The 24,482-nt window shown below is 28.8% G+C and overlaps 3 protein-coding genes across 3 annotated transcripts; 1 reads left to right on the forward strand and 2 right to left on the reverse strand.

Moving 5' to 3' along the window:
- Positions 1-8,842: 8,842 nt before the first annotated feature.
- LOC134834000 (transcription factor YY2-like) lies at positions 8,843-13,161 on the reverse strand. Its single transcript, XM_063848510.1, has 4 exons — positions 12,943-13,161; positions 11,785-12,686; positions 11,636-11,725; positions 8,843-10,143 (listed from the first exon to the last, which is right to left on the reverse strand). The coding sequence occupies exons 2-4, from the start codon at positions 12,671-12,673 to the stop codon at positions 9,791-9,793; spliced, it is 1,332 nt and encodes a 443-aa protein (XP_063704580.1). The 5' UTR covers positions 12,674-12,686; positions 12,943-13,161; the 3' UTR covers positions 8,843-9,790.
- A 1,216-nt stretch (positions 13,162-14,377) lies between these two features.
- Positions 14,378-20,065, forward strand: LOC134834003 (vesicle-fusing ATPase 1-like). The gene is made up of 5 exons (XM_063848513.1): positions 14,378-14,669; positions 16,387-18,144; positions 19,043-19,227; positions 19,281-19,439; positions 19,501-20,065. Exons 1-5 carry the CDS (start codon positions 14,661-14,663, stop codon positions 19,631-19,633), a joined length of 2,244 nt encoding a protein of 747 aa, XP_063704583.1. The 5' UTR covers positions 14,378-14,660; the 3' UTR covers positions 19,634-20,065.
- Positions 20,066-21,000: 935 nt separating this feature from the next.
- Positions 21,001-22,762, reverse strand: LOC134834530 (putative cystathionine gamma-lyase 2). The gene is made up of 3 exons (XM_063849247.1): positions 22,515-22,762; positions 22,254-22,450; positions 21,001-22,197 (listed from the first exon to the last, which is right to left on the reverse strand). The coding sequence occupies exons 1-3, from the start codon at positions 22,713-22,715 to the stop codon at positions 21,366-21,368; spliced, it is 1,230 nt and encodes a 409-aa protein (XP_063705317.1). The 5' UTR covers positions 22,716-22,762; the 3' UTR covers positions 21,001-21,365.
- Between the last annotated feature and the right edge of the window lie 1,720 nt (positions 22,763-24,482).

Below are 24,482 nucleotides of genomic sequence, written 5' to 3' on the forward strand. Positions count from 1 at the left end.
TTTTTTGACCAGTTTTAAGCCTAAAATTGAATAAATATTCATTCTAAAGATGATTTTTGTTCATATTGGGTCGATATTTGACGAAACAAAAAAATCAGCGTTTGGAAGTAAAAACGCTGATTTTTTTACATGTCATTTTTTGACCAGTTTTAAGCCTAAAATTGAATAAATATTCATTCTAAAGATGATTTTTGTTCATATTGGGTCGATATTTGACGAAACAAAAAAATCAGAGTTTGGAAGTAAAAACGCTGATTTTTTTACTTTTAAGCCTAAAATTGAATAAATATTCATTCTAAAGATGATTTTTGTTCATATTGGGTCGATATTTGACGAAACAAAAAAATCAGCGTTTGGAAGTAAAAACGCTGATTTTTTTACATGTCATTTTTTGACCAGTTTTAAGCCTAAAATTGAATAAATATTCATTCTAAAGATGATTTCTGTTCATATTGGGTCGATATTTGACGAAACAAAAAAATCAGCGTTTGGAAGTAAAAACGCTGATTTTTTTACATGTCATTTTTTGACCAGTTTTAAGCCTAAAATTGAATAAATATTCATTCTAAAGATGATTTCTGTTCATATTGGGTCGATATTTGACGAAACAAAAAAATCAGCGTTTGGAAGTAAAAACGCTGATTTTTTTACATGTCATTTTTTGATCACTTTTAAGCCTAAAATTGAATAAATATTCATTCTAAAGATGATTTTTGTTCATATTGGGTCGATATTTGACGAAACAAAAAAATCAGAGTTTGGAGGTAAAAACGCTGATTTTTTACATGTCATTTTTTGATCACTTTTAAGCCTAAAATTGAATAAATATTCATTCTAAAGATGATTTTTGTTCATATTGGGTCGATATTTGACGAAACAAAAAAATCAGAGTTTGGAGGTTCAAACTCTGATTTTTTTGCAAGTCATTTTTTGACCAGTTTTAAGCCTAAAATTGAATAAATATTCATTCTAAAGATGATTTTTGTTCATATTAGGTCTATTTTTGACGAAACAAAAAAATCAGAGTTTGGAGGTAAAAACGATTTTTTTGCAAGTCATTTTTTGATCACTTTTAAGCCTAAAATTGAATAAATATTCATTCTAAAGATGATTTTTGTTCATATTGGGTCGATATTTGATCACTTTTAAGTCTAAAATTGAATAAATATTCATTCTAAAGATGATTTTTGTTCATATTGGGTCGATATTTGACGAAACAAAAAAATCAGCGTTTGGAAGTAAAAACGCTGATTTTTTTACAAGTCATTTTTTGACCAGTTTTAAGCCTAAAATTGAATAAATATTCATTCTAAAGATGATTTTTGTTCATATTGGGTCGATATTTGACGAAACAAAAAAATCAGAGTTTGGAAGTAAAAACGCTGATTTTTTTACAAGTCATTTTTTGATCAGTTTTAAGCCTAAAATTGAATAAATATTCATTCTAAAGATGATTTTTGTTCATATTGGGTCGATATTTGACGAAACAAAAAAATCAGCGTTTGGAAGTAAAAACGCTGATTTTTTTACATGTCATTTTTTGACCAGTTTTAAGCCTAAAATTGAATAAATATTCATTCTAAAGATGATTTCTGTTCATATTGGGTCGATATTTGACGAAACAAAAAAATCAGAGTTTGGAAGTTCAAACGCTGATAAATTTAACAAGTCATTTTTTGACCAGTTTTAAGCCTAAAATTGAATAAATATTCATTCTAAAGATGATTTTTGTTCATATTGGGTCGATATTTGACGAAACAAAAAAATCAGCGTTTGGAAGTAAAAACGCTGATTTTTTTACATGTCATTTTTTGACCAGTTTTAAGCCTAAAATTGAATAAATATTCATTCTAAAGATGATTTCTGTTCATATTGGGTCGATATTTGACGAAACAAAAAAATCAGCGTTTGGAAGTAAAAACGCTGATTTTTTTACATGTCATTTTTTGATCAGTTTTAAGCCTAAAATTGAATAAATATTCATTCTAAAGATGATTTTTGTTCATATTGGGTCGATATTTGACGAAACAAAAAAATTTTGGAAGTAAAAACGCTGATTTTTTTACATGTCATTTTTTGATCAGTTTTAAGCCTAAAATTGAATAAATATTCATTCTAAAGATGATTTTTGTTCATATTGGGTCGATATTTGACGAAACAAAAAAATCAGCGTTTGGAAGTAAAAACGCTGATTTTTTTACATGTCATTTTTTGATCACTTTTAAGCCTAAAATTGAATTATTCATTCTAAAGATGATTTTTGTTCATATTGGGTCGATATTTGACGAAACAAAAAAATCAGCGTTTGGAAGTAAAAACGCTGATTTTTTTACATGTCATTTTTTGATCAGTTTTAAGCCTAAAATTGAATAAATATTCATTCTAAAGATGATTTTTGTTCATATTGGGTCGATATTTGACGAAACAAAAAAATCAGCGTTTGGAAGTAAAAACGCTGATTTTTTTACATGTCATTTTTTGATAAGTTTTAAGCCTAAAATTGAATAAATATTCATTCTAAAGATGATTTCTGTTCATATTGGGTCGATATTTGACGAAACAAAAAAATCAGCGTTTGGAAGTAAAAACGCTGATTTTTTTACATGTCATTTTTTGATCACTTTTAAGCCTAAAATTGAATAAATATTCATTCTAAAGATGATTTTTGTTCATATTGAAACTCTGATTTTTTTGCAAGTCATTTTTTGATCACTTTTAAGCCTAAAATTGAATAAATATTCATTCTAAAGATGATTTCTGTTCATATTGGGTCGATATTTGACGTAACAAAAAAATCAGCGTTTGGAAGTAAAAACGCTGATTTTTTTACATGTCATTTTTTGATCACTTTTAAGCCTAAAATTGAATAAATATTCATTCTAAAGATGATTTTTGTTCATATTTCGATATTTGACGAAACAAAAAAATCAGCGTTTGGAAGTAAAAACGCTGATTTTTTTAAAAAGCCTAAAATTGAATAAATATTCATTTAACTTTTATTCATTCTAAAGTTTTATATTGGGTCGATATTTGACGAAACAAAAAAATCAGTTTGGAAGTAAAAACGCTGATTTTTTTACATTTTTTTGACCAGTTTTAAAAAATTGAATAAATATTCATTCTAAAGATGATTTTTGTTCATATTGGGTCGATATTTGACGAAACAAAAAAATCAGCGTTTGGAAGTAAAACGCTGATTTTTTTACAAACATCACTTTTAAGCCTAAAATTGAATAAATATTTTCTAAAGATTTTTTTTGTTCATATTTTTTTTTTAAGGGAATTTTTTTGAAAATCAGCGTTTTTGATTTTTTTACATGTCATTTTTTGATCACTTTTAAGCCTAAAATTGAATAAATATTCATTCTAAAGATGATTTTTGTTCATATTGGGTCGATATTTGACGAAACAAAAAAATCAGCGTTTGGAAGTAAAAACGCTGATTTTTTTACATGTCATTTTTTGATCACTTTTAAGCCTAAAATTAAATAAATATTCATTCTAAAGATGATTTTTGTTCATATTTGGTCGATATTTGACGAAACAAAAAAATCAGCGTTTGGAAGTAAAAACGCTGATTTTTTTACATGTCATTTTTTGACCAGTTTTAAGCCTAAAATTGAATAAATATTCATTCTAAAGATGATTTTTGTTCATATTGGGTCGATATTTGACGAAACAAAAAAATCAGCGTTTGGAAGTAAAAACGCTGATTTTTTTGACCAGTTTTAAGCCTAAAATTGAATAAATATTCATTCTAAAGATGATTTTTGTTCATATTGGGTCGATATGACCCAATGTCGACATGACATTTTTTGACCAGTTTTAAGCCTAAAATTGAATAAATATTCATTCTAAAGATGATTTTTGTTCATATTGGGTCGATATTTGACGAAACAAAAAAATCAGCGTTTGGAAGTAAAAACGCTGATTTTTTTACATGTCATTTTTTGATCACTTTTAAGCCTAAAATTGAATAAATATTCATTCTAAAGTTGATTTTAGTTCATATTGGGTCGATATTTGACGAAACAAAAAAATCAGCGTTTGGAAGTAAAAACGCTGATTTTTTTACATGTCATTTTTTGATTTTAAGCCTAAAATTGAATAAATATTCATTCTAAAGATGATTTTTGTTTATAATATTTGACGAAACAAAAAAATCAGCGTTTGGAAGTAAAAACGCTGATTTTTTTACATGTCATTTTTTGAACAGTTTTAAGCCTAAAATTGAATAAATATTCATTCTAAAGATGATTTTTGTTCATATTGGGTCGATATTTGACGAAACAAAAAAATCAGCGTTTGGAAGTAAAAACGCTGATTTTTTTACATGTCATTTTTTGACCAGTTTTAAGCCTAAAATTGAATAAATATTCATTCTAAAGATGATTTTTGTTCATATTGGGTCGATATTTGACGAAACATGTCATTTTTTGACTAGTTTTAAGCCTAAAATTGAATAAATATTTATTCTAAAGATGATTTCTGATCATATTGGGTCATTTTTTGATTTATTTGACGAAGCCTAAAATTGATTAAATATTCATTCTAAAGATGATTTTTGTTCATATTTTTTTGACGAAACAAAAAAATCAGCGTTTGGAAGTAAAAACGCTGATTTTTTTACAAATTTTTTGACCAGTTTTAAGCCTAAAATTGAATAAATATTCATTCTAAAGATGATTTTTGTTCATATTGGGTCGATATTTGACGAAACAAAAAAATCAGCGTTTGGAAGTAAAAACGCTGATTTTTTTACATGTCATTTTTTGACCAGTTTTAAGCCTAAAATTGAATAAATATTCATTCTAAAGATGATTTTTGTTCATATTGGGTCGATATTTGACGAAACAAAAAAATCAGCGTTTGGAAGTAAAAACGCTGATTTTTTTACATGTCATTTTTTGACCAGTTTTAAGCCTAAAATTGAATAAATATTCATTCTAAAGATGATTTTTGTTCATATTGGGTCGACCAGTTTTAAGCCTAAAATTGAATAAATATTCATTCTAAAGATGATTTTTGTTCATATTGGGTCGATATTTGACGAAACAAAAAAATCAGCGTTTGGAAGTAAAAACGCTGATTTTTTTACATGTCATTTTTTGATCACTTTTAAGCCTAAAATTGAATAAATATTCATTCTAAAGATGATTTTTGTTCATATTGGGTCGATATTTGATGAAACAAAAAAATCAGCGTTTGGAAGATTTTTTTACATGTCATTTTTTGACCAGTTTTAAGCCTAAAATTGAATAAATATTCATTCTAAAGATGATTTTTGTTCATATTGGGTCGATATTTGACGAAACAAAAAAATCAGAGTTTGGAAGTAAAAACTCTGATTTTTTTTGCAAGTCATTTTTTGATCACTTTTAAGCCTAAAATTGAATAAATATTCATTCTAAAGATGATTTTTGTTCATATTGGGTCGATATTTGACGAAACAAAAAAATCAGAGTTTGGAAGTTCAAACTCTGATTTTTTTGCAAGTCATTTTTTGATCACTTTTAAGCCTAAAATTGAATAAATATTCATTCTAAAGATGATTTTTGTTCATATTGGGTCGATATTTGACGAAACAAAAAAATCAGAGTTTGGAAGTAAAAACGCTGATTTTTTTACAAGTCATTTTTTGATCACTTTTAAGCCTAAAATTGAATAAATATTCATTCTAAAGATGATTTTTGTTCATATTGGGTCGATATTTGACGAAACAAAAAAATCAGCGTTTGGAAGTAAAAACGCTGATTTTTTTACATGTCATTTTTTGACCAGTTTTAAGCCTAAAATTAAATAAATAAATATTCTAAAAATTTTTTTTGTTCATATTGGGTCGATATTTGACGAAACAAAAAAATCAGAGTTTGGAAGTAAAAACGCTGATTTTTTTACATGTCATTTTTTGATCAGTTTTAAGCCTAAAATTGAATAAATATTCATTCTAAAGATGATTTCTGTTCATATTGGGTCGATATTTGACGAAACAAAAAAATCAGCGTTTGGAAGTACAAACGCTGATGTCATTTTTTGATCAGTTTTAAGCCTAAAATTGAATAAATATTCATTCTAAAGTTCATTTTTGTTCATATTGGGTCGATATTTGACGAAACAAAAAAATCAGAGTTTGGAGAGTCAAACTCTGATTTTTTTACAAGTAATTTTTTGACCAGTTTTAAGCCTAAAATTGAATAAATATTCATTCTAAAGATGATTTTTGTTCATATTGGGTCGATATTTGACGAAACAAAAAAATCAGCGTTTGGAAGTAAAAACGCTGATTTTTTTACATGTCATTTTTTGACCAGTTTTAAGCCTAAAATTGAATAAATATTCATTCTAAAGATGATTTTTGTTCATATTGGGTCGATATTTGACAAACAAAAAAATCATTTGGAAGTTTTTAAGCCTAAAATTGAATAAATATTCATTCTAAAGAATTTTTGTTCATATTGGGTCGAAAAAAAAAAAAATCAGCGTTTGGAAGTTCAAACGCTGATAATTTTAACAAGTCATTTTTTGATCAGTTTTAAGCCTAAAATTGAATAAATATTCATTCTAAAGATGATTTTTGTTCATATTGCGATATTTGACGAAACAAAAAAATCAGCGTTTGGAAGTAAAAACGCTGATTTTTTTACAAGTCATTTTTTGACCAGTTTTAAGCCTAAAATTGCATAAATATTCATTCTAAAGTTCATTTCTGTTCATATTGGGTCGATATTTGACGAAACAAAAAAATCAGAGCTTGGTGGTTCAAACTCTGATTTTTTTATAAGTCATTTTTTGACCAGTTTTAAGCCTAAAATTGAATAAATATTCATTCTAAAGATGATTTTTGTTCATATTGGGTCGATATTTGACGAAACAAAAAAATCAGCGTTTGGAAGTAAAAACGCTGATTTTTTTACATGTCATTTTTTGATCACTTTTAAGCCTAAAATTGAATAAATATTCATTCTAAAGATGATTTTTGTTCATATTGGGTCGATATTTGACGAAACAAAAAAATCAGCGTTTGGAAGTAAAAACGCTGATTTTTTTACATGTCATTTTTTGACCAGTTTTAAGCCTAAAATTGAATAAATATTCATTCTAAAGATGATTTTTGTTCATATTGGGTCGATATTTGACGAAACAAAAAAATCAGCGTTTGGAAGTAAAAACTCTGATTTTTTTACATGTCATTTTTTGACCAGTTTTAAGCCTAAAATTGAATAAATATTCATTCTAAAGATGATTTTTGTTCATATTGGGTCGATATTTGACGAAACAAAAAAATCAGCGTTTGGAAGTAAAAACGCTGATTTTTTTACATGTCATTTTTTGACCAGTTTTAAGCCTAAAATTGAATAAATATTCATTCTAAAGATGATTTTTGTTCATATTGGGTCGATATTTGACGAAACAAAAAAATCAGCGTTTGGAAGTAAAAACGCTGATTTTTTTACATGTCATTTTTTGACCAGTTTTAAGCCTAAAATTGAATAAATATTCATTCTAAAGATGATTTTTGTTCATATTGGGTCGATATTTGACGAAACAAAAAAATCAGCGTTTGGAAGTAAAAACGCTGATTTTTTTACATGTCATTTTTTGACCAGTTTTAAGCCTAAAATTGAATAAATATTCATTCTAAAGATGATTTTTGTTCATATTGGGTCGATATTTGACGAAACAAAAAAATCAGCGTTTGGAGTAAAAACATTTTAAGCCTAAAATTGAATAAATGATTTTTTTTTGGAAGTCATTTTTTGACCAGTTTTAAGCCTAAAATTGAATAAATATTCATTCTAAAGATGATTTTTGTTCATATTGGGTCGATATTTGACGAAACAAAAAAATCAGCGTTTGGAAGTAAAAACGCTGATTTTTTTACATGTCATTTTTTGACCAGTTTTAAGCCTAAAATTGAATAAATATTCATTCTAAAGATGATTTTTGATCATATTGGGTCGATATTTGACGAAACAAAAAAATCAGCGTTTGGAAGTAAAAACGCTGATTTTTTTACATGTCATTTTTTGACCAGTTTTAAGCCTAAAATTGAATAAATATTCATTCTAAAGATGATTTTTGTTCATATTGGGTCGATATTTGACGAAACAAAAAAATCAGCGTTTGGAAGTAAAAACGCTGATTTTTTTACATGTCATTTTTTGACCAGTTTTAAGCCTAAAATTGAATAAATATTCATTCTAAAGATGATTTTTGTTCATATTGGGTCGATATTTGACGAAACAAAAAAATCAGAGTTTGGAGGTTCAAACTCTGATTTTTTTACATGTCATTTTTTGACCAGTTTTAAGCCTAAAATTGAATAAATATTCATTCTAAAGATGATTTCTGTTCATATTGGGTCGATATTTGACGAAACAAAAAAATCAGAGTTTGGAAGTAAAAACGCTGATTTTTTTACATGTCATTTTTTGACCAGTTTTAAGCCTAAAATTGAATAAATATTCATTCTAAAGATGATTTCTGTTCATATTGGGTCGATATTTGACGAAACAAAAAAATCAGCGTTTGGAAGTAAAAACGCTGATTTTTTTACATGTCATTTTTTGACCAGTTTTAAGCCTAAAATTGAATAAATATTCATTCTAAAGATGATTTCTGTTCATATTGGGTCGATATTTGACGAAACAAAAAAATCAGCGTTTGGAAGTAAAAACGCTGATTTTTTTACATGTCATTTTTTGACCAGTTTTAAGCCTAAAATTGAATAAATATTCATTCTAAAGATGATTTCTGCTCATATTAGGTCGATATTTGACGAAAAAAATAAAAAATATTATTTTTTATAAAAATTCAAGAATATTTATTATTTCATGTTGAAAAAATAGTCCATAATCTTAATACCTAACGACATCAATTATTACTTGCTATAGGTTGGTTTTGTATTTATTACTAATTTCTTTTTCGAAACTCTTGTTCTTTTTTTTTGTGTGTGCTCAAATTGAAGAATCTCCTTTTTTTATTGATTTTTTGCGAGATTCCCCAGATAAAATCTAAAATACTCCTTAAAACAACGCTAAAATTAAAATCAATAGTTTCGTATGTATAGACATTAATTTCCTAAATTCAATTTACAAATGCAATATTTTTTTTTCTTTTTTGCTTAAATTCGACGAACAAACGCTCGCTTTTGACAAAACAAAAAAAAAGTAAAATCTTAAGTAATTTTTTTTTTAAATAATAACTTTTTCGGTAAATGCAAAATTATTCATAGTAGGACTATAACTATTAATTATTATGCTTAAAACTAATAAAAAGTGGAGGATACAGAGATTTTACAGTCAAATCTTATTTTTAAATTAAAATCTTTTTTTTTTTGTATTTCGATTTCTTGGCGCTTTTTTCTAAAAATAAAATTATATTTTAAACGAGTTCACAAAACTAAAGCTAATTTTTTGTTTTCTATCAGACTATTATGTACTTCTCTTACTTACACGTATTTTCGTTATTTATAGGATATTTAAGATATGATTGAAGAAAAAAGGTATACTAATTGATAAAAATCGTTTATAAGTAGTAAAGCAAGTCACAAAAATACGAAGGAAAAAAAATCCGCGAGATTTGCCTTAAAAAAAATATTTCTTTGATGTGATTTAATCATCAAAGTTGGGAAGAAAAGCATCTACTTCTAAGATTTCAACTTCATTTCACATTTTTTTTCTCTTCTAGATAGACTTCAAAAACCAAAAAAAGGGGAAAAATTTGAAAGACAACCATTTCCAGCGGATGGTTTGACAATCTCTTGTGTGGGTTCGCGTGGCTTAGAATTCTAGTCGGTATATAAAACGAATCGCTGATCATCCAAATGCTGATCCAGATTATCAACGGACTCTAATTTGATGTATTGCTGTGTCGTATCGGGAATTTGGAGGAAATTTGCATTGGTGGTTCGGTTATTGGCAAACGTTGCGGCAGACAATGACTCTTGTTGTTGTTGTTGTTGCTGCTGCAATTGCGCTTGATTCAGAAGTGCCTGTTGCTGCTGTTGGTTAGCGAGTGCCTGTTGTTGTTGCTGCTGACCCTTTTTTGGTTTGGCATGCGTTAAAATGTGAGATTTCAAGTTGGTGGATTGCGCAAATTTCTTGTTGCAGTTCTCGAAGGGACAGACATAGGGACGATCACCTGAAAAATTGGAAATTTAAGTTGAATTTTTGGTAAGTTTTTAAAAAATTTATTTTATCAACTGATTTTTTAAAGCAAAAAAAAATTGAGGAAAAATTGCTTTTGAAAAAAAATTTTTTTAATAATTTAAAGTTGAAGACTTTGAAGTCTTAAAAATGAAAAAAATTGAATAATAATTTTTTTAAAGGCAAAATATAATAAGTTTTAATAGAAAAATTACAATTTTGACGAAACATTCATCAAAAAATAATAATAATAATTAAATAAAATAAAAAATAAAAATAAATTGAAATTTTTCATGTATTTGTATTAAATAAATTTTTAAGGAATTTATTTAAAAAAAATTTTCAATTTCTTATAAAATTTTTAAAATTGTTTTTCATCACAAGTTTGAAAATTTTTCATTTTTAAATAAAATGTTCTTAAATCAATTTTAAATTAAATTTAAAAAACAATAAAAATATTAAACACCAGTCATAAATTATTTGAATTTTATCATTTTAATTTTAAATAAAACTAATTTAAAAATTTAATTTTTTTCCTTGCGAAATTAAATTTTTCGTCAAAAAAATTTAGTTCATTAGTATTTTTCTTTATTTTTTAAAGAATTTTTTATTTTTAAAAATTTGTGACAAAAAAATTAAGAAAATTAAGCTTTAGAAGAAAAAAAAATGAAAAATTTAAAGTAAAAATTTTGAAGTTTTAAAAATTATGATGATTTTAGTGGAAAAATATAATTATGACGAGTTAAAAATTTTATCGAAAGTGTTTTTGCTCATTCTTAAAATTTTTCACAATTTTTTTTATAAAAATTTTCAATTTTTCATAAAAAACTGAAGAACTTTTTCAAAAAAAATTTTTTTTTTTAATTTTAGCTTAAATGTTTTAAAATCATTTTCAAATAAACAAATATTTGTTAAAAAAATTGAAAACAAAAAAAAAAAAATTAATCGACAGTGGTTTTTTTTAATAATTTATTTTGATTAATTTTTGATTGATTCAATTGATTTAAAAAAAATATGGAAATTTTAGCTTTTGAAAAAAAAAATTTTTTACTTTTAATAAATTAAAAAATAAAAAATTCTTCAAAAATTAAAGGAAAAAACTAATGAACTAAATTTTTTAACGAAAAATTAAATTTCTCAAGGAAAAAAATTAATTAAAATTTGAAAAACTTTTCAAAATAATATTATTTTAAAATAAAAAAATAAATAAATTTTATTGAAATTAATAAATTTTGTAAATTTTAAAACAAAAGTTTCATAAAAAAATTTCTTACAAAATTTAATTTTGAAGTTTTTCAAGAAAATGTATCAAATATTTAAAGTAAAAATTTGTTTTTTTTTAGAAATATAATTTTTTTTTTGACAAAATTTAAATTTGAAAATCGAAGCTCTTTCGAAGTTAAAATTTAAAATAATTTTTCGGGAAAAATTTTTTATAATTTTAAATCAAAAAACAAATTTTAAAAAAAAATCGAAAAATTACTTACCTGTATGAATGCGAACATGTGTTCGCAAATTAAAGTCTAACGAAAATCGCTTTCCGCATCCCTCGAACGTGCATTGGAAGGGTTTTTCGCCTGGAAAAGTTTTTTTTTTGAATAAAATTTAAAAAAAAATCATAGAAAATTATTTTTACCTGTATGTACTAATTGATGTCGTTTCAGTTTGGAGCTCTCAACGAAGGATTTTCCGCATTCGCCGCAAACGTGCACGCGCGGCCCATGAGTATGCAAGTGTTTTCGCATCGCCGAGTTATCACGGAAGGATTTTCCGCATCCCTTGTGCGGACAAGCAATGGGTCGATCGGCATTTGTGTTGTCACTCGCCACACTTTGTCCCTTTTTCGACTGTTTCAGGACGGGCGGTTGACTGCGAGGACGCGCCAAAGTCGCAAGTTGCATGGGATCCGACAAATCGAGTCCCGGCACTTGCGTTGCACTGTTATCGAGCGTAATTTTCTTGCCTGCCATGTATTCCGTGTAGTCGGGATCCTCGTCTTCGCCCTCATCTGTGCCCGATGCCCACATCGTGACACTAAATTCGCCGTCCATCGTCTTAATTTGTACTTGTTTCTGTTCCCATCGCATCTTCGGTCGATCCGTAATTTCGCCCTCCTCCAGATCATTGAGACTGTTTTCGTTGGTGTTCTCGTACGCGATCAGCTGGTTCACGAGTTTCTGTTTGGCACGTTGCGCGGCTTGTGTCGTTCCGTTGTTGGCGTTGCTGCCTCGTTGGCGTTTCGATGTGCTGTGCGACGTCACCGACGGACCCGGAAGTGTGCCCGAAATGTCGGCGCCGCTCAGAGCAACGTCGCCGCCATACAAAAACATTTGCTGGTTGCCGATATTGACGAGATTTCCCGTCGCCGGAAGGATAATGACGTCGTTGCCGTTGATATTTTGCATGAGCAGCTGCTGCGAGTCGTCCTCAATCTCCTCGTACTGGTCGTAGTCCTGCAGGAGATCCGACGAAAAGTTCCCGTCGTCGCTCATCTCGTGCATAATGTTGATATCGTGAGACATCATTCACCTTCCCTTGCTGCCATACGTCCCGTACGTCGTCGTCGTCGTCGTCGTGAGAGAGTGAGTAAAGTAGCATCAAACAAACACAGGCAGCGCATATACGGCACACAAACATAGAACAAAGAAAAAAAAACATAAACTTGGCATCCGATGTACCGGCAAAAAATCACGCAAATTAACAGGAAATTCCGCCAAAAAGCCCGCAAACCGCAATTTTTCACGCTTTGCAGCTCGTGCCTTTTTGGAAAAACTCCCGTCGACGCAATACAAACCTTCAGAATTTCGGTAAGATGCTTGTTCGTCGTCCACAGCGCATTCGACACTTATTTTGCGTTTCTTTCGGCAGCGATCCGCGAAATTTCGCTTGCATTAGCTACGGCAAACAATAAACCCACGAAAAATCGGTAATTCAGCGGAAAATGTAACGAAATTATCATGAAAATTATGCAAAAATAAATCTTATTTACGATTTTTTGATTCTATGCGGTACTTGGTTTGGCCCTATGCACAATGTGAAGCCAGATGCCCAGTGCGCAATGAGACGAATGAAAGTGATAAATTGTACAAAAATGTTGTAACTTGTGCCAAAGACTTGTATTGAAAAGGTTTTTGTTGAAAAACGAACATTTTTAGTGAAGTAACAAGATTTTTACCTTTGAAAAATCGAAAGAAGGCCTTGAGTTTTATATTTTTTGGAAGAACTTTTTTCAAAATTTATGGAAAACTCCGGAGATATGAGCAAGGAAAGTTGTACGTGTTTCTGTAGGCGCGTGAACAAAAGTCCCAGGTCGTAAAAAATAAAAAAAATTTTGTCTAGATTACATGAAAAAATACCGTAAAGTAGATAATTCTAAGAGAATTTAAAAATTTGTTCACCTTTTTGTTTCAAATTCTTATTTTTGAAAATTTCTCATTTAAAATTGATTTCAGAGCAATTCAACTAAAAAATTGAAAAATAATTTTTCAATAAAAAAAATTTTTGAAAATTTCTAAAAGTGCAATTTTTTCAAAACTGCCAAAAAATTTTTTTATTACTGATTTTCGAAATTAAATTTTAAAAAAAAAATTTTTTTAAACAGTAGCAATTTTCAAAAATTGAAGAATGATAAAATTTTTAATTTTTTTTTAAATTCTTGAAAAATTATGAAATAGACCAAAACACGGCAATTTTTTTAAAAAATTTTAACTTTTTTTTATTATTTGAAATGAGACAAAAAGTTCGAAAAAAATTTGGAGCTGCCTAAATTGTTAAAAAAAATTATGAAAAATGTAAAAAATCTTAGAGAAATTGTGTTCTTTTAACTTCAAAATTAGCCTCCTCTTAATTTATCATATTTTTGGTTTTATTTTAATTTAGAAAATTTTATTCTCTTTACATCATATACGTTACGGTAATGTTCAGAAAAGGCTAATTTTGAAGTTAAAAGACCACAATTTCTCTTAAATTTTTTAACATTTTTTTAAAACAAGTTTTAGTTGTATTTTTTCACACTAAAATAATAATTTTAAAATAAAAATATATGAAAATATTTACAAAAACAATTAAAATATTTCAGAAAAAAATGAAATTAAAATAAAAATTTAATTTAATTAATTTTTAAATTTATTATTCTTTTATTTAAAATAAATATTTAAGAATTGTTAACTGAAAAAATTTTTAAATTCCCTTAAATCATGTACTTTACGGTATTGTTGACATTCGTTACAAACAGGGAGGAAATTACCTTCTCCGTCAACTTTTAAAGTTAAAAATCGCAAAAACACCCAAAAATCTTCAAAAAGATTCGATAATCCGTACCTCCGAAAATTCTTGCAACTCGAAAACTTAAAAATCTTCGAAAAATCCCGCATCATCCGCATTTTTTCCGCATTTCAAGAAATTACAGAAAAAATAATATTTTGTGTGTCGTAGAAGAAAATATCGATTTTTCGAAAAAATTCTCAATTGTGTGATAAAAGAATTGTTAAATCATTTGTTGAATAAGCAGTCATGGCAAAGGTGAGTTTCTGAATAATTAATTAAAGTGTCGCGACGGATTTTTCTTAAATAATCAATGAAATTCGGAGTGTTTACATGATTTATGAATGAAAGTTGAAATGTGTCGTTGTTGTGATAATGAGATCAAAAGTACCACATCATCGCTTTTTGAATGAGCTCTCGACATAATTGACATGAAAAAGTGACGTCAAGCGATGCGGAAGTAGCAAAAAATGCAGAAAAATGAAAAATCAATTAAAATTTTGCCTGCATTTTGAATTTATTTTGTGTGTGATGATAGGGTTCAGTGAGCACCTACCGTGATGTTAAGAAAATTTCAACTAATCGAATAACAGCTGTTGGTTTCAATTTAAAAAAAAAATATAATTTAATGGAAATCATTGAAAAAATTTTTAAAAAAAATAATAAAAATTAATTTAAATAATTTAATAAAAAAATTAAATTCATCAAAAATTACGGAAATTTTTTTAATTGAAAAGTCGTAAAAATTTAAATTTAATTTTTTCAAAACTGCCAAAAAATTGAAACTGAAAAAAAAAACATTTTTGTTTGACATAGTTTTGTTTTGAAAACCAAATCAAGAGAAAAACTAAATCAAAAACTATGTCAAAAACTGTGTCAAAGCATTTTTGTCAAATCTTGCTCCAAATGGATAAAAATTTGTCAGAGGGCTCTAATTTATCATTTTTAATCATTTTATAACTCAAAACTGCCAAAAAATTGAAACTGAAAAAAAAAATTTTTCTTTGACATAGTTTTGTTTTGAAAACTAAATCAAGAGAAAAACTAAATCAAAAAACTGTGTCAAAAACTGTGTCAAAGCAATTTTTGTCAAATCTTGCTCCAAATGGATAAAAATTTGTCAGAGGGCTCTAATTTATCATTTTTAATCATTTTATAACTCAAAACTGCCAAAAAATTGAAACTGAAAAAAAATTTTTTTTTGACACAGTTTTGATTTGAAAACTAAATCAAGAGCAAAACTGTGTCAAAAACTATGTCAAAAACTGTGTCAAAGCCATTTTTGACAAATCTTGCTCCAAATGGATAAAAATTTGTCAGAGGGCTCTAATTTATCATTTTTAATCATTTTTTAACTCAAAACTGCCAAAAAATTGAAACTGAAAAAAAAATTTTTTTTTGACACAGTTTTGATTTGAAAACTAAATCAAGAGAAAAACTAAATCAAAAAACTGTGTCAAAAACTGTGTCAAAACAATTTTTGTCAAATCTTGCTCCAAATGGATAAAAATTTGTCAGAGGCTCTAATTTATCATTTTTAATCATTTTATAACTCAAAACTGCTAAAAAATTGAAACTGAAAAAAAAAATTTTTTTTTCTTTGAAACGTTCAGTTTTTCTTTGAATATGTTCGTTTTAATTACTATTTTTTCCAAAACTTCAAAATTTTATCAAAAAGCTTAAAAAAAATTATTTCAAATTATGATTTTTTTTTCAAAAATGTCAAATATTAAGAAAAAACAAAGAATTTTTATAAAAAATTGAAAATTTGAAGATTTCATCAAAACCACGGGTAGGTGCTCACTCAACCCTACGTGACATAATGAAAAAAAAAACAAGTGCAAAAAAGAATCAATGCGCAACACCCTTCTAATGGATCTTTCATTATGTCTATATTTCCCGTCGTGTCATCGAATTTCGCAACTCTGTGTCAAGGCCATTCATTGATTTTCCCATTTTTTCTCTCTCTTTTCAGCGCATGAAAGCCGGAAAATGTCCCACGGACGAACTTTCATTGAAAAATCGTGCAATTTGCAATCCCGTCGACTTCTCCGAAGACGTTCAATACATCGATGTCTCGACCGGACCTGGGCAACATTTTGTCTTTTCCGTGGAATTCTGCCCGGAAATCCCCCGTTTGTGCATCGGATTCTCGCTTTTGCAGCGAAAATGGGCCACTTTATCCATTAACCAAGATTTGGATGTCAAACCATTCCGTTTCGAGGAAATGCGAACCTCGGAAGTGATTGCTTCGATCACTATTGAAGTGGATTTCCTGCAAAAGAAGACAATTACGCAGGAACCTTACGACTCGGATCAGATGGCGAAGGAATTTTTGATGCAATTTGCCGGTTTGGCAGTTACTGTTGGTCAACCCTTGGTTTTTAGTTTCCAGGATAAGAAACTTTTGGGACTTTGCATCAAGAGCATTGATGCCATCGACGCCAGTCAATACGGACAAGCGAATGTCGAACCGAAAAAAACGAATTTTGGACGACTTTTGGGCAATTCGGTAGTTTGTTTCGAAAAAGCTGAAGGTTCGTCGTTGAATCTCACGGGCAAAGCGAAAGGCAAGGTGGTACGTCAGAGCATCATTAATCCCGATTGGGATTTCGGAAAGATGGGAATTGGCGGCTTGGATAACGAGTTTAATGCGATTTTCCGTCGTGCATTCGCTTCGAGAGTTTTCCCGCCGGAAATTATCGAGCAGCTGGGCGTCAAGCACGTCAAAGGTATTTTGCTGTATGGTCCCCCAGGTACAGGTAAAACTTTGATGGCGCGTCAAATTGGCAAGATGTTAAACGCACGCGAGCCAAAAATCGTCAATGGCCCGCAAATTTTGGACAAATACGTGGGCGAGTCAGAAGCGAATGTCCGTCGCTTGTTCGCTGATGCGGAAGAAGAGGAAAAACGCTTGGGCCCGAACAGCGGTTTGCACATTATCATTTTCGACGAGATCGATGCCATTTGCAAGGCACGTGGATCAGTTGCGGGAGCGGGAGGCGGCGTTCATGACACTGTCGTCAATCAGCTTCTTGCCAAAATCGACGGCGTCGAACAATTGAACAACATTCTCGTCATCGGCATGACAAATCGCAAAGACATGATCGACGAAGCTCTTATGCGTCCCGGTCGATTGGAGGTCCAGATGGAAATTAGTTTGCCAAATGAAGCCGGGCGCAAGCAAATTCTCGACATTCATCTCAGTCGCATGCGAGAATTCAAGAAAATCAATCCGGATGTCGATACGGCGGAACTTGCCGCGATGACGAAGAACTTTAGTGGCGCCGAACTCGAAGGATTGATTCGTGCGGCGCAATCTACCGCCATGAATCGTCTCATTAAGGCAACATCCAAGGTCGAAGTTGATCCAGCTGCGATGGAAAAATTGCTCGTTTGTCGTGCGGATTTCTTGCATGCCTTGGAGAATGATATTAAGCCGGCATTTGGTACAGCGGCGGAGTTACTTGATCACTTTTTGGCACGTGGCATCATTAATTGGGGAGCTCCCGTGTCGCATGTACTTGAGGATGGCGGACTTTATATCGAGCAGGTTCGATCATCGGCAGATTGTGACTTGGTATCGATTTTGTTGGAAGGTCCCCCGAATGCGGGCAAGACTGCGTTGGCAGCTCGTTTGGCGCAAATGTCAGATTTTCCATTTGTGAAGATTTGCTCGCCGGAGGATATGGTTGCATTTACTGAGTCAGCCAAGTGTTTGCAGATCAGAAAGGTAAGAAAATTAATTTTTTTAATCGAAAATGTGGATTGGGTTAAAAATTTTAAAATTCGCATTGGGTTGAAAATTTTGAAATTTGCATTGGGTCAAAAAAATTAAATGTGTATTGGGGCAAAATTTATAAATATGAATTGGGTAAAAAAATTAAAAAAGTGATTTGGATTAATATAGAATGTGTATTGGGTTAAAAATGTAAAATTGACTGAAGTGATTGATTAAAATACGCATTGGGCTCAAAACGAATAGAAATTTGTGTAAAAGGAAAATTGCATCAAGATGAAGACTTTAAGAAATATTCTTTCATTCGAACAAATTCGAAAATAAATTTAAAAATTTTTTTTTAATATTTGACCTATAAACTTTTTACCACCAAAAATTATATCTCAAAATTTTATTGAGACAAAATTTTCTTTAACAATTTTTCATTAAATCTTTATCCCAATGCACATTTTATGTCTATGTACAAATTTCCATACGTTTTGAACCCAGTGTACATTTTTAATGAACAATTCATTCAATTTTTACAATTTTCAACCCAATACACATTCTGAATTTATCTAAATAATTTTCTTATATTTTTGCCCTTATGCATATTCTAAAATTTTGTCCCATTACACATTTTAAAATTTTTGTCCCAATGCAAATTTAAAGTTATTGACTTTAAAATGTGCATTGGGCTCAAACATTTAAATGTGCATTGGGTCGAGAATTTTCAAAAATGCATTAGGGCAATTTGAAATGTGAATTTTATAAAGAAATTTTTAAAAAATTGCATTTATCCCAATGCACATTTTCAATTTTTGCCCCAGTTGACATTTGAAAAATTTATAATGCGTTAAAAACTCAAAAATTTACGGAAAAAAATTTTACTGACAATATTTTCTCATTTTAGATCTTCGACGACGCTAGCCGATCAACTCTCAGCTGCATTTTAGTCGACAACATTGAACGACTTCTCGATTACGGTCCCATTGGTCCTCGTTACTCCAACTTGTCATTGCAAGCTTTGTTAGTCTTGTTGAAGAAACAACCGCCAAAGGGCAAGAAATTGTTAATTATCTGCACCAGCAGTCGACGGTAAGCTCTTCAAACATAAAAAAATCTAATTTTTCACTAAAAATCCATTTCAGACAAGTTTTGGAGGACATGGAAATGCTCTCTGCTTTCACTTCAGTCTTGCACGTTCCGAATCTCTCGACACCCGAACACATTGTGGCAACGCTCGAACATAGCGACACCTTCACCAAGCAGGAAATCCAAACGATTTACAAAAAGTTGCATGGTCACAAGTGAGTTTTGACGAAAATTTCCTTTTAAAAAATCGATTTTTATCAAAAAATTTCTTCGCAGAGTATTTATCGGCATCAAAAAATTGCTCGCCCTCATCGACATGGCGAAGCAAACCGATCCAAGTCAACGCGTCATCAAATTCATATCAAAGCTGGAGGAAGAAGGCGGTCTCGATCCAGTTTCCGTGCAGTAACTTATAGTCGAAAAAGTTTTGGGTATCGGTGTTGTGAAGTTCAGCGATGTTTTTTGAGTTCGCCGTCATCGTCGCTTGTTCTCTGGCCTTTCATTTATTGTGAAAATGCCTGAAACTTTTATTTCAACGAAAATTGGCAAAAAAAAAAAATTTTTTTTTTCAAAAAATTCAGTGACATGAAAATTGACCTTTATTGAAGAAGACCTGTTAGCAATTAAGTCTAAAATAATAATAATTATTTATTGTTAAAAATTAATTAATTAATCGATATTCTTACCGTACATGAACAACGAGAGTTGTTTCAAATCTAGTCATGATTTCAAGGATTTTTGCGTTGATAAGTAATGTTTATTAATAAAGAGTGTCAGTCAATTCAGTATCAGAAGTATAATTATAAAAAATTAAAATAAAAATATTTAATCATAAACGGTAGAGTAGAAATTGTTAACAAGCGAAAAATGACGAAATTTCTTTAAAAAAATTTTTTTTTAATTTTAATTAATTATTATTTAAATTTAATCAATATTTAAAAAAAATAATTAATTAAATAATTGCAAAAATATTAATTCTTTTTTTTTTAATAAAAATTAAATAAAAATAATTATTTAATTAAAAAAAAATATTTTTTAAAATAATAATTTATTAATTAAAAAAAAAATTATTAAAAAAAAAAATAATTAAATATTTTGCTTAATTTTAATTTTTATAAAAATACATTAAAGAATTATTTTAATTTTGAAATTATTTAAATTTAAATTATTTTAATTAAAAATTAATTAAATTTAAAATAATTATTGAACTATGGAAATAATTATTTTTTTAAATAATTTTTTAATTTAAAATAATTAATTCAATTAAATTTTATTGATTAAAAATTAATATAATAATAAATTAATTAATTAAATTTTCAAAAAATAAATTTTAGAAAATTCGTCATTTTTTCCGTAAAAAAGCTTAAAAAAATAAAAAAAAATAATTATTAACTGGAACAGTGTTCGAGTCTTATAAAAAAATTAAGTAAGTACGAAACATCCCGTCTAAGAAATTGTTAAAATATTAAAAAAAAAATTAAACTTAATGAAAAGCACATAATTCTTCTGTTAAAAAATGCACTTTGTTGATAAAATTTTCAATCAAATTGAAATTTATTAAAAATATTAAAATTAAATATTAAAAAAAATTGTTATAAAAATAATTTTAATTTTAAACGCTTAAAAAAGTAGCAATTATTTAATTTAATTTTTTTTCAAAAAATCTTGATGTGTGTAAAGAAACTTCAATCTAATAATCTAATGATTAAAAATTAAAAAATAATTAAAAAAAATTATTGTTATGAAAAAAAATGCATTCCAATCGAGTCATCCGAAAAATAATCCCAATCAAGTTTTTTTTGTAGAAGTTTTATTTTATAGAAAAATAGTTGATAGTCGATAAAAATTGCAATAACCACCATTGTAGCATTTGTTTTTGATTCCTAAATAAAAAAAAATGTTGAAAAAAATATTAAAATTTGAACAAAAATGAATATTTACAAGGAAAGAAGGAATTCATGCTACCTAAAAAAAATAAAATTAATCTATATAGAGAAATATTTACAAAAAAGGCTAAAACAAAAGTATTGGAATGTTTGAGAAATAAAAAAAACTCATTAAAAATATGACATAATTAAAGAAATGTTTAACAGAACAAATAAAATATAAAAATAAGTTAAAAAAATTTTTTTTATTAATTTTTAAAAATTTAAAGCTTCATTCAAGTCATTTAAAAGGTCTTCAGGGTCTTCTAAGCCAACACTGAGCCTTATTAAATTATCAGTAATGCCCAATTTCAGTCGATCTTCGGGCGGCAAAGGCCACGATGACATAACCGACGGAATTGTAATCGTCGATTCGATGTCTCCCAACCCCGCGGCGACTTTTATCATCTTCAACTTCTTCAAACAGTTCATTGTTGCTTCGAGATTTGCGTTTTTCACGTAAAAAGCGATCATGCCGCTGTGCCCCGAAGCCTGTTTCGTCGCCAGCTCGTGTTCCGGATGCGATTTCAGTGCTGGATGGATGACTTTTTCGACGTTTTTATGGCTTTCTAAAAATTTGGCGACCGAAATTGCGTTTCTGAAATGTCTTTTCATGCGAATTTCGAGAGTTTTGAGGCTGCGTTGTACCAAATAGCAGTCGAACGGTGATGGAACACATCCGGCGCCATTTTGTAAGAACTTGAGACGCTTGTAGAGGTCTTCGTTGTTGGTTGTAAGAGCTCCCATGACGACATCCGAGTGCCCCGACATGAATTTACTGAGGGAATATAAGACGATATCGACGCCTAAAGTGAGGGGACGAAGGAAATACGAGGTTAGGAAGGTATTGTCGACAATAACGAGGATATTGGAGTTAAATTGGTGAACTGCTTCAATGATAGCTTTGATGTCAAATACTCGTAGAAGGGGATTTGTAGCGGATTCCATCCAAACAACTTTCGTGGAAGGTCTTAGATTTGCTCGAATGGTCAGGATGTCACGAAAATCGATGAAAGTTGCGTCAATTCCGTGGTTTTTTGCAGAATTTCTATAAAAATTTTAATTAAAAAAATTATTTTTATAGAAAAAATTATTAAAACTTACGTGAAAAGTTGATACGTGGACCCATAAATGTCGTAACAAGCCAAAATATGATCTCCGGTGGACAAAATTTGAAGAATTGTTGACATTGCACCAAGTCCTGAGGCAAAAGTCAAGGCAAATTTCGCATCATCCAAGTCAGCAAGACATTTTTCGAGACATTCTCGTGTTGGATTGCCAGTTCTGCTGTACCAATATCCCTGAAAAAGGTAAAAAAAGAAAAAAAATCAATCAAAAATCCTTTAAAAATTAAATTTTTCTTACTCCCGATGGAGCTGCCATGTCATCGAGGTAATAAGGCACACTCGTGTGAATTGGCGGAACGATCGAATGACTTTTCCATTGCTCCGGTTCCTGTCCAGAGTGAATTGCCCTTGATGAGAATGATTTTGGAACATTTTTTGCAAATCGAGCTACTTCCTCGTCGACAGCGAGAAAAGTTTTGAAAGCACTTGGATCAATCATCTTTTAAAGAAATTCGAAAAAATATCTGAAAACTGTGAAATTATTAAATTTTTAGCAAACAAAACAAGCAAACTTTAAACAGCTGTTCAAAACAGATGATTTGATTACAAATTACGAATTAACGATATGACAAAATCCGAACAAAGGTAAAGTGAATTAAAGTTATGAACGAATCAAAAGTGGAATTTTAACAAAAATTCGTTAGAAAATATATCAAAAAAGTTCAATGGGAAATAGCTGGTAAGTAATTTTATTTTGTTTTTTTAAATATTTTTTTTAAAGCTGCTCTAAATTTTTTTAAAAGATTTTGACCCAAATTTTTTTTTTTTATTAATTTTAATTTAAATTAAAATTAAATTAAAAAAAAAATACTTTCGAAATTACTTTTAAAAAATTATTGTCGAAAAATTTTTTGTTTTTAAAAACAAAATAAAAAAAATTAATTTAATTAAATTTATTAAATTTAATTAAATTTAATTTCATTTAATTTTTATTTTGTTTTAAAAAATAAAAATTTTTCGACAATAATTTTTTAAAAGTAATTTCGAAAGTATTTTTTTTTAAAAAGGAAAACTTAAAGCTTTTTTTAAAAAAATTTTTTGAAGATTTTTTTTTTAATTTTTTAAACTTTTGACTATTAAAATATTAGAAAAAAAAAATATTTTAAATCCAATAATTTAGTTCCCTTTATCATAATTAGTTCACCAGACGGTCAACACTCTCTTTCTCTCAATATTTGACTTACTTAAATATTTGTCTCATTCAAACTCTCGTGTCTATTAAAAAGTAGTTTTAGTCAAAGTATGATAAGAGTTTACATCACTTAACGCAAAGCACTTAAGATAAGAAATCTTCCTGAAAATGCCGGTTTTTGAATGAAAGTTTCCGTAGAGATTAGATAAAGCTTATGAAAGGATTGAAACGTTTAAAAAAGTTGAAAGTCATGCTCGAAAGATAACATTTTCTGATGAAATTCAAGCTATAAACTGCATTCGAGAGATGTACTTGAAAAAATGAGAGATAAGTATGAATGAAATGTTCATAAGATGTTGAAATTACAATATTGAAATACATAAAACTAATTTTTATTTCTTTTTAGGTTTAGGATAGGAAAAGTTTTCTATAAAAAAGATTTCAATGCAATATTAGACCTAATTAATGCAAATTTAACTTATCACTTACCATAGAAATCAACTCAGCTGATGAACTTCCAATAGCTTAAGGTAATTATTTTTTTATTTTAAAATTAAAACTGTTAATTAAATATTTTTTCTCGATCCAACATTTAAAAGGATTAAAAAGGAACTACGAGATCGATAGCAGAACCTTAAACATCAAGATATGGAATATGCGCCATTATTTACAAGCATAATGTTATATTGACCTCATCTTGGGAAGCAATGCAGATACTTTCAAGGAAGCATACCCAAAACTGCTTTTCGATTTGTTAAGCAGTCCGAAGTACCTCAATATGAACAAGCTCAAGTTAAACGTAAATTCGTGTAATACAAGTATGATAAAATAGCTGGATCAAGTCATCGAATGAAACCAACAAGAAGAAGAAATACTTCTAAATCTTTAATTGGCGAGAATTTTCTTTTGATACTTTATAAACTTTCAATAAGAATGAACAATAGCCAAGCAACTCTACCGTACTACTGTATGATGTTTTACAAACTTTAACAGCTTACAGATCTGTGATCAAATTATCTCATAACTCTTAATATCTCAATAATTATCTCAAAGTAAAAGCACTAAGAGCATTAA

Source organism: Culicoides brevitarsis, chromosome 3 (genome assembly GCF_036172545.1).
Source record: "Culicoides brevitarsis isolate CSIRO-B50_1 chromosome 3, AGI_CSIRO_Cbre_v1, whole genome shotgun sequence".
NCBI lineage: Eukaryota > Metazoa > Arthropoda > Insecta > Diptera > Ceratopogonidae > Culicoides > Culicoides brevitarsis.

Excerpts from the sequence above, each read along its gene's own strand:
- LOC134834003 (XM_063848513.1), top strand. Across the intron at positions 19,228-19,280 it reads ATCTGCACCAGCAGTCGACG|ACAAGTTTTGGAGGACATGG; the intron begins GTAAGCTCTTCA and ends AATCCATTTCAG. Across the intron at positions 19,440-19,500 it reads AAAAAGTTGCATGGTCACAA|AGTATTTATCGGCATCAAAA; the intron begins GTGAGTTTTGAC and ends ATTTCTTCGCAG.
- LOC134834000 (XM_063848510.1), bottom strand. The coding sequence starts at position 12,673 with ATGATGTCTCACGATATCAACATTATGCACGAGATGAGCGACGACGGG. Across the intron at positions 11,726-11,784 it reads ACATCAATTAGTACATACAG|GCGAAAAACCCTTCCAATGC; the intron begins GTAAAAATAATT and ends AAACTTTTCCAG. Across the intron at positions 10,144-11,635 it reads ACATGTTCGCATTCATACAG|GTGATCGTCCCTATGTCTGT; the intron begins GTAAGTAATTTT and ends CCAATTTTTCAG.
- LOC134834530 (XM_063849247.1), bottom strand. The coding sequence starts at position 22,715 with ATGATTGATCCAAGTGCTTTCAAAACTTTTCTCGCTGTCGACGAGGAA. Across the intron at positions 22,451-22,514 it reads ACATGGCAGCTCCATCGGGA|GGATATTGGTACAGCAGAAC; the intron begins GTAAGAAAAATT and ends TACCTTTTTCAG. Across the intron at positions 22,198-22,253 it reads TCCACGTATCAACTTTTCAC|AAATTCTGCAAAAAACCACG; the intron begins GTAAGTTTTAAT and ends AAATTTTTATAG.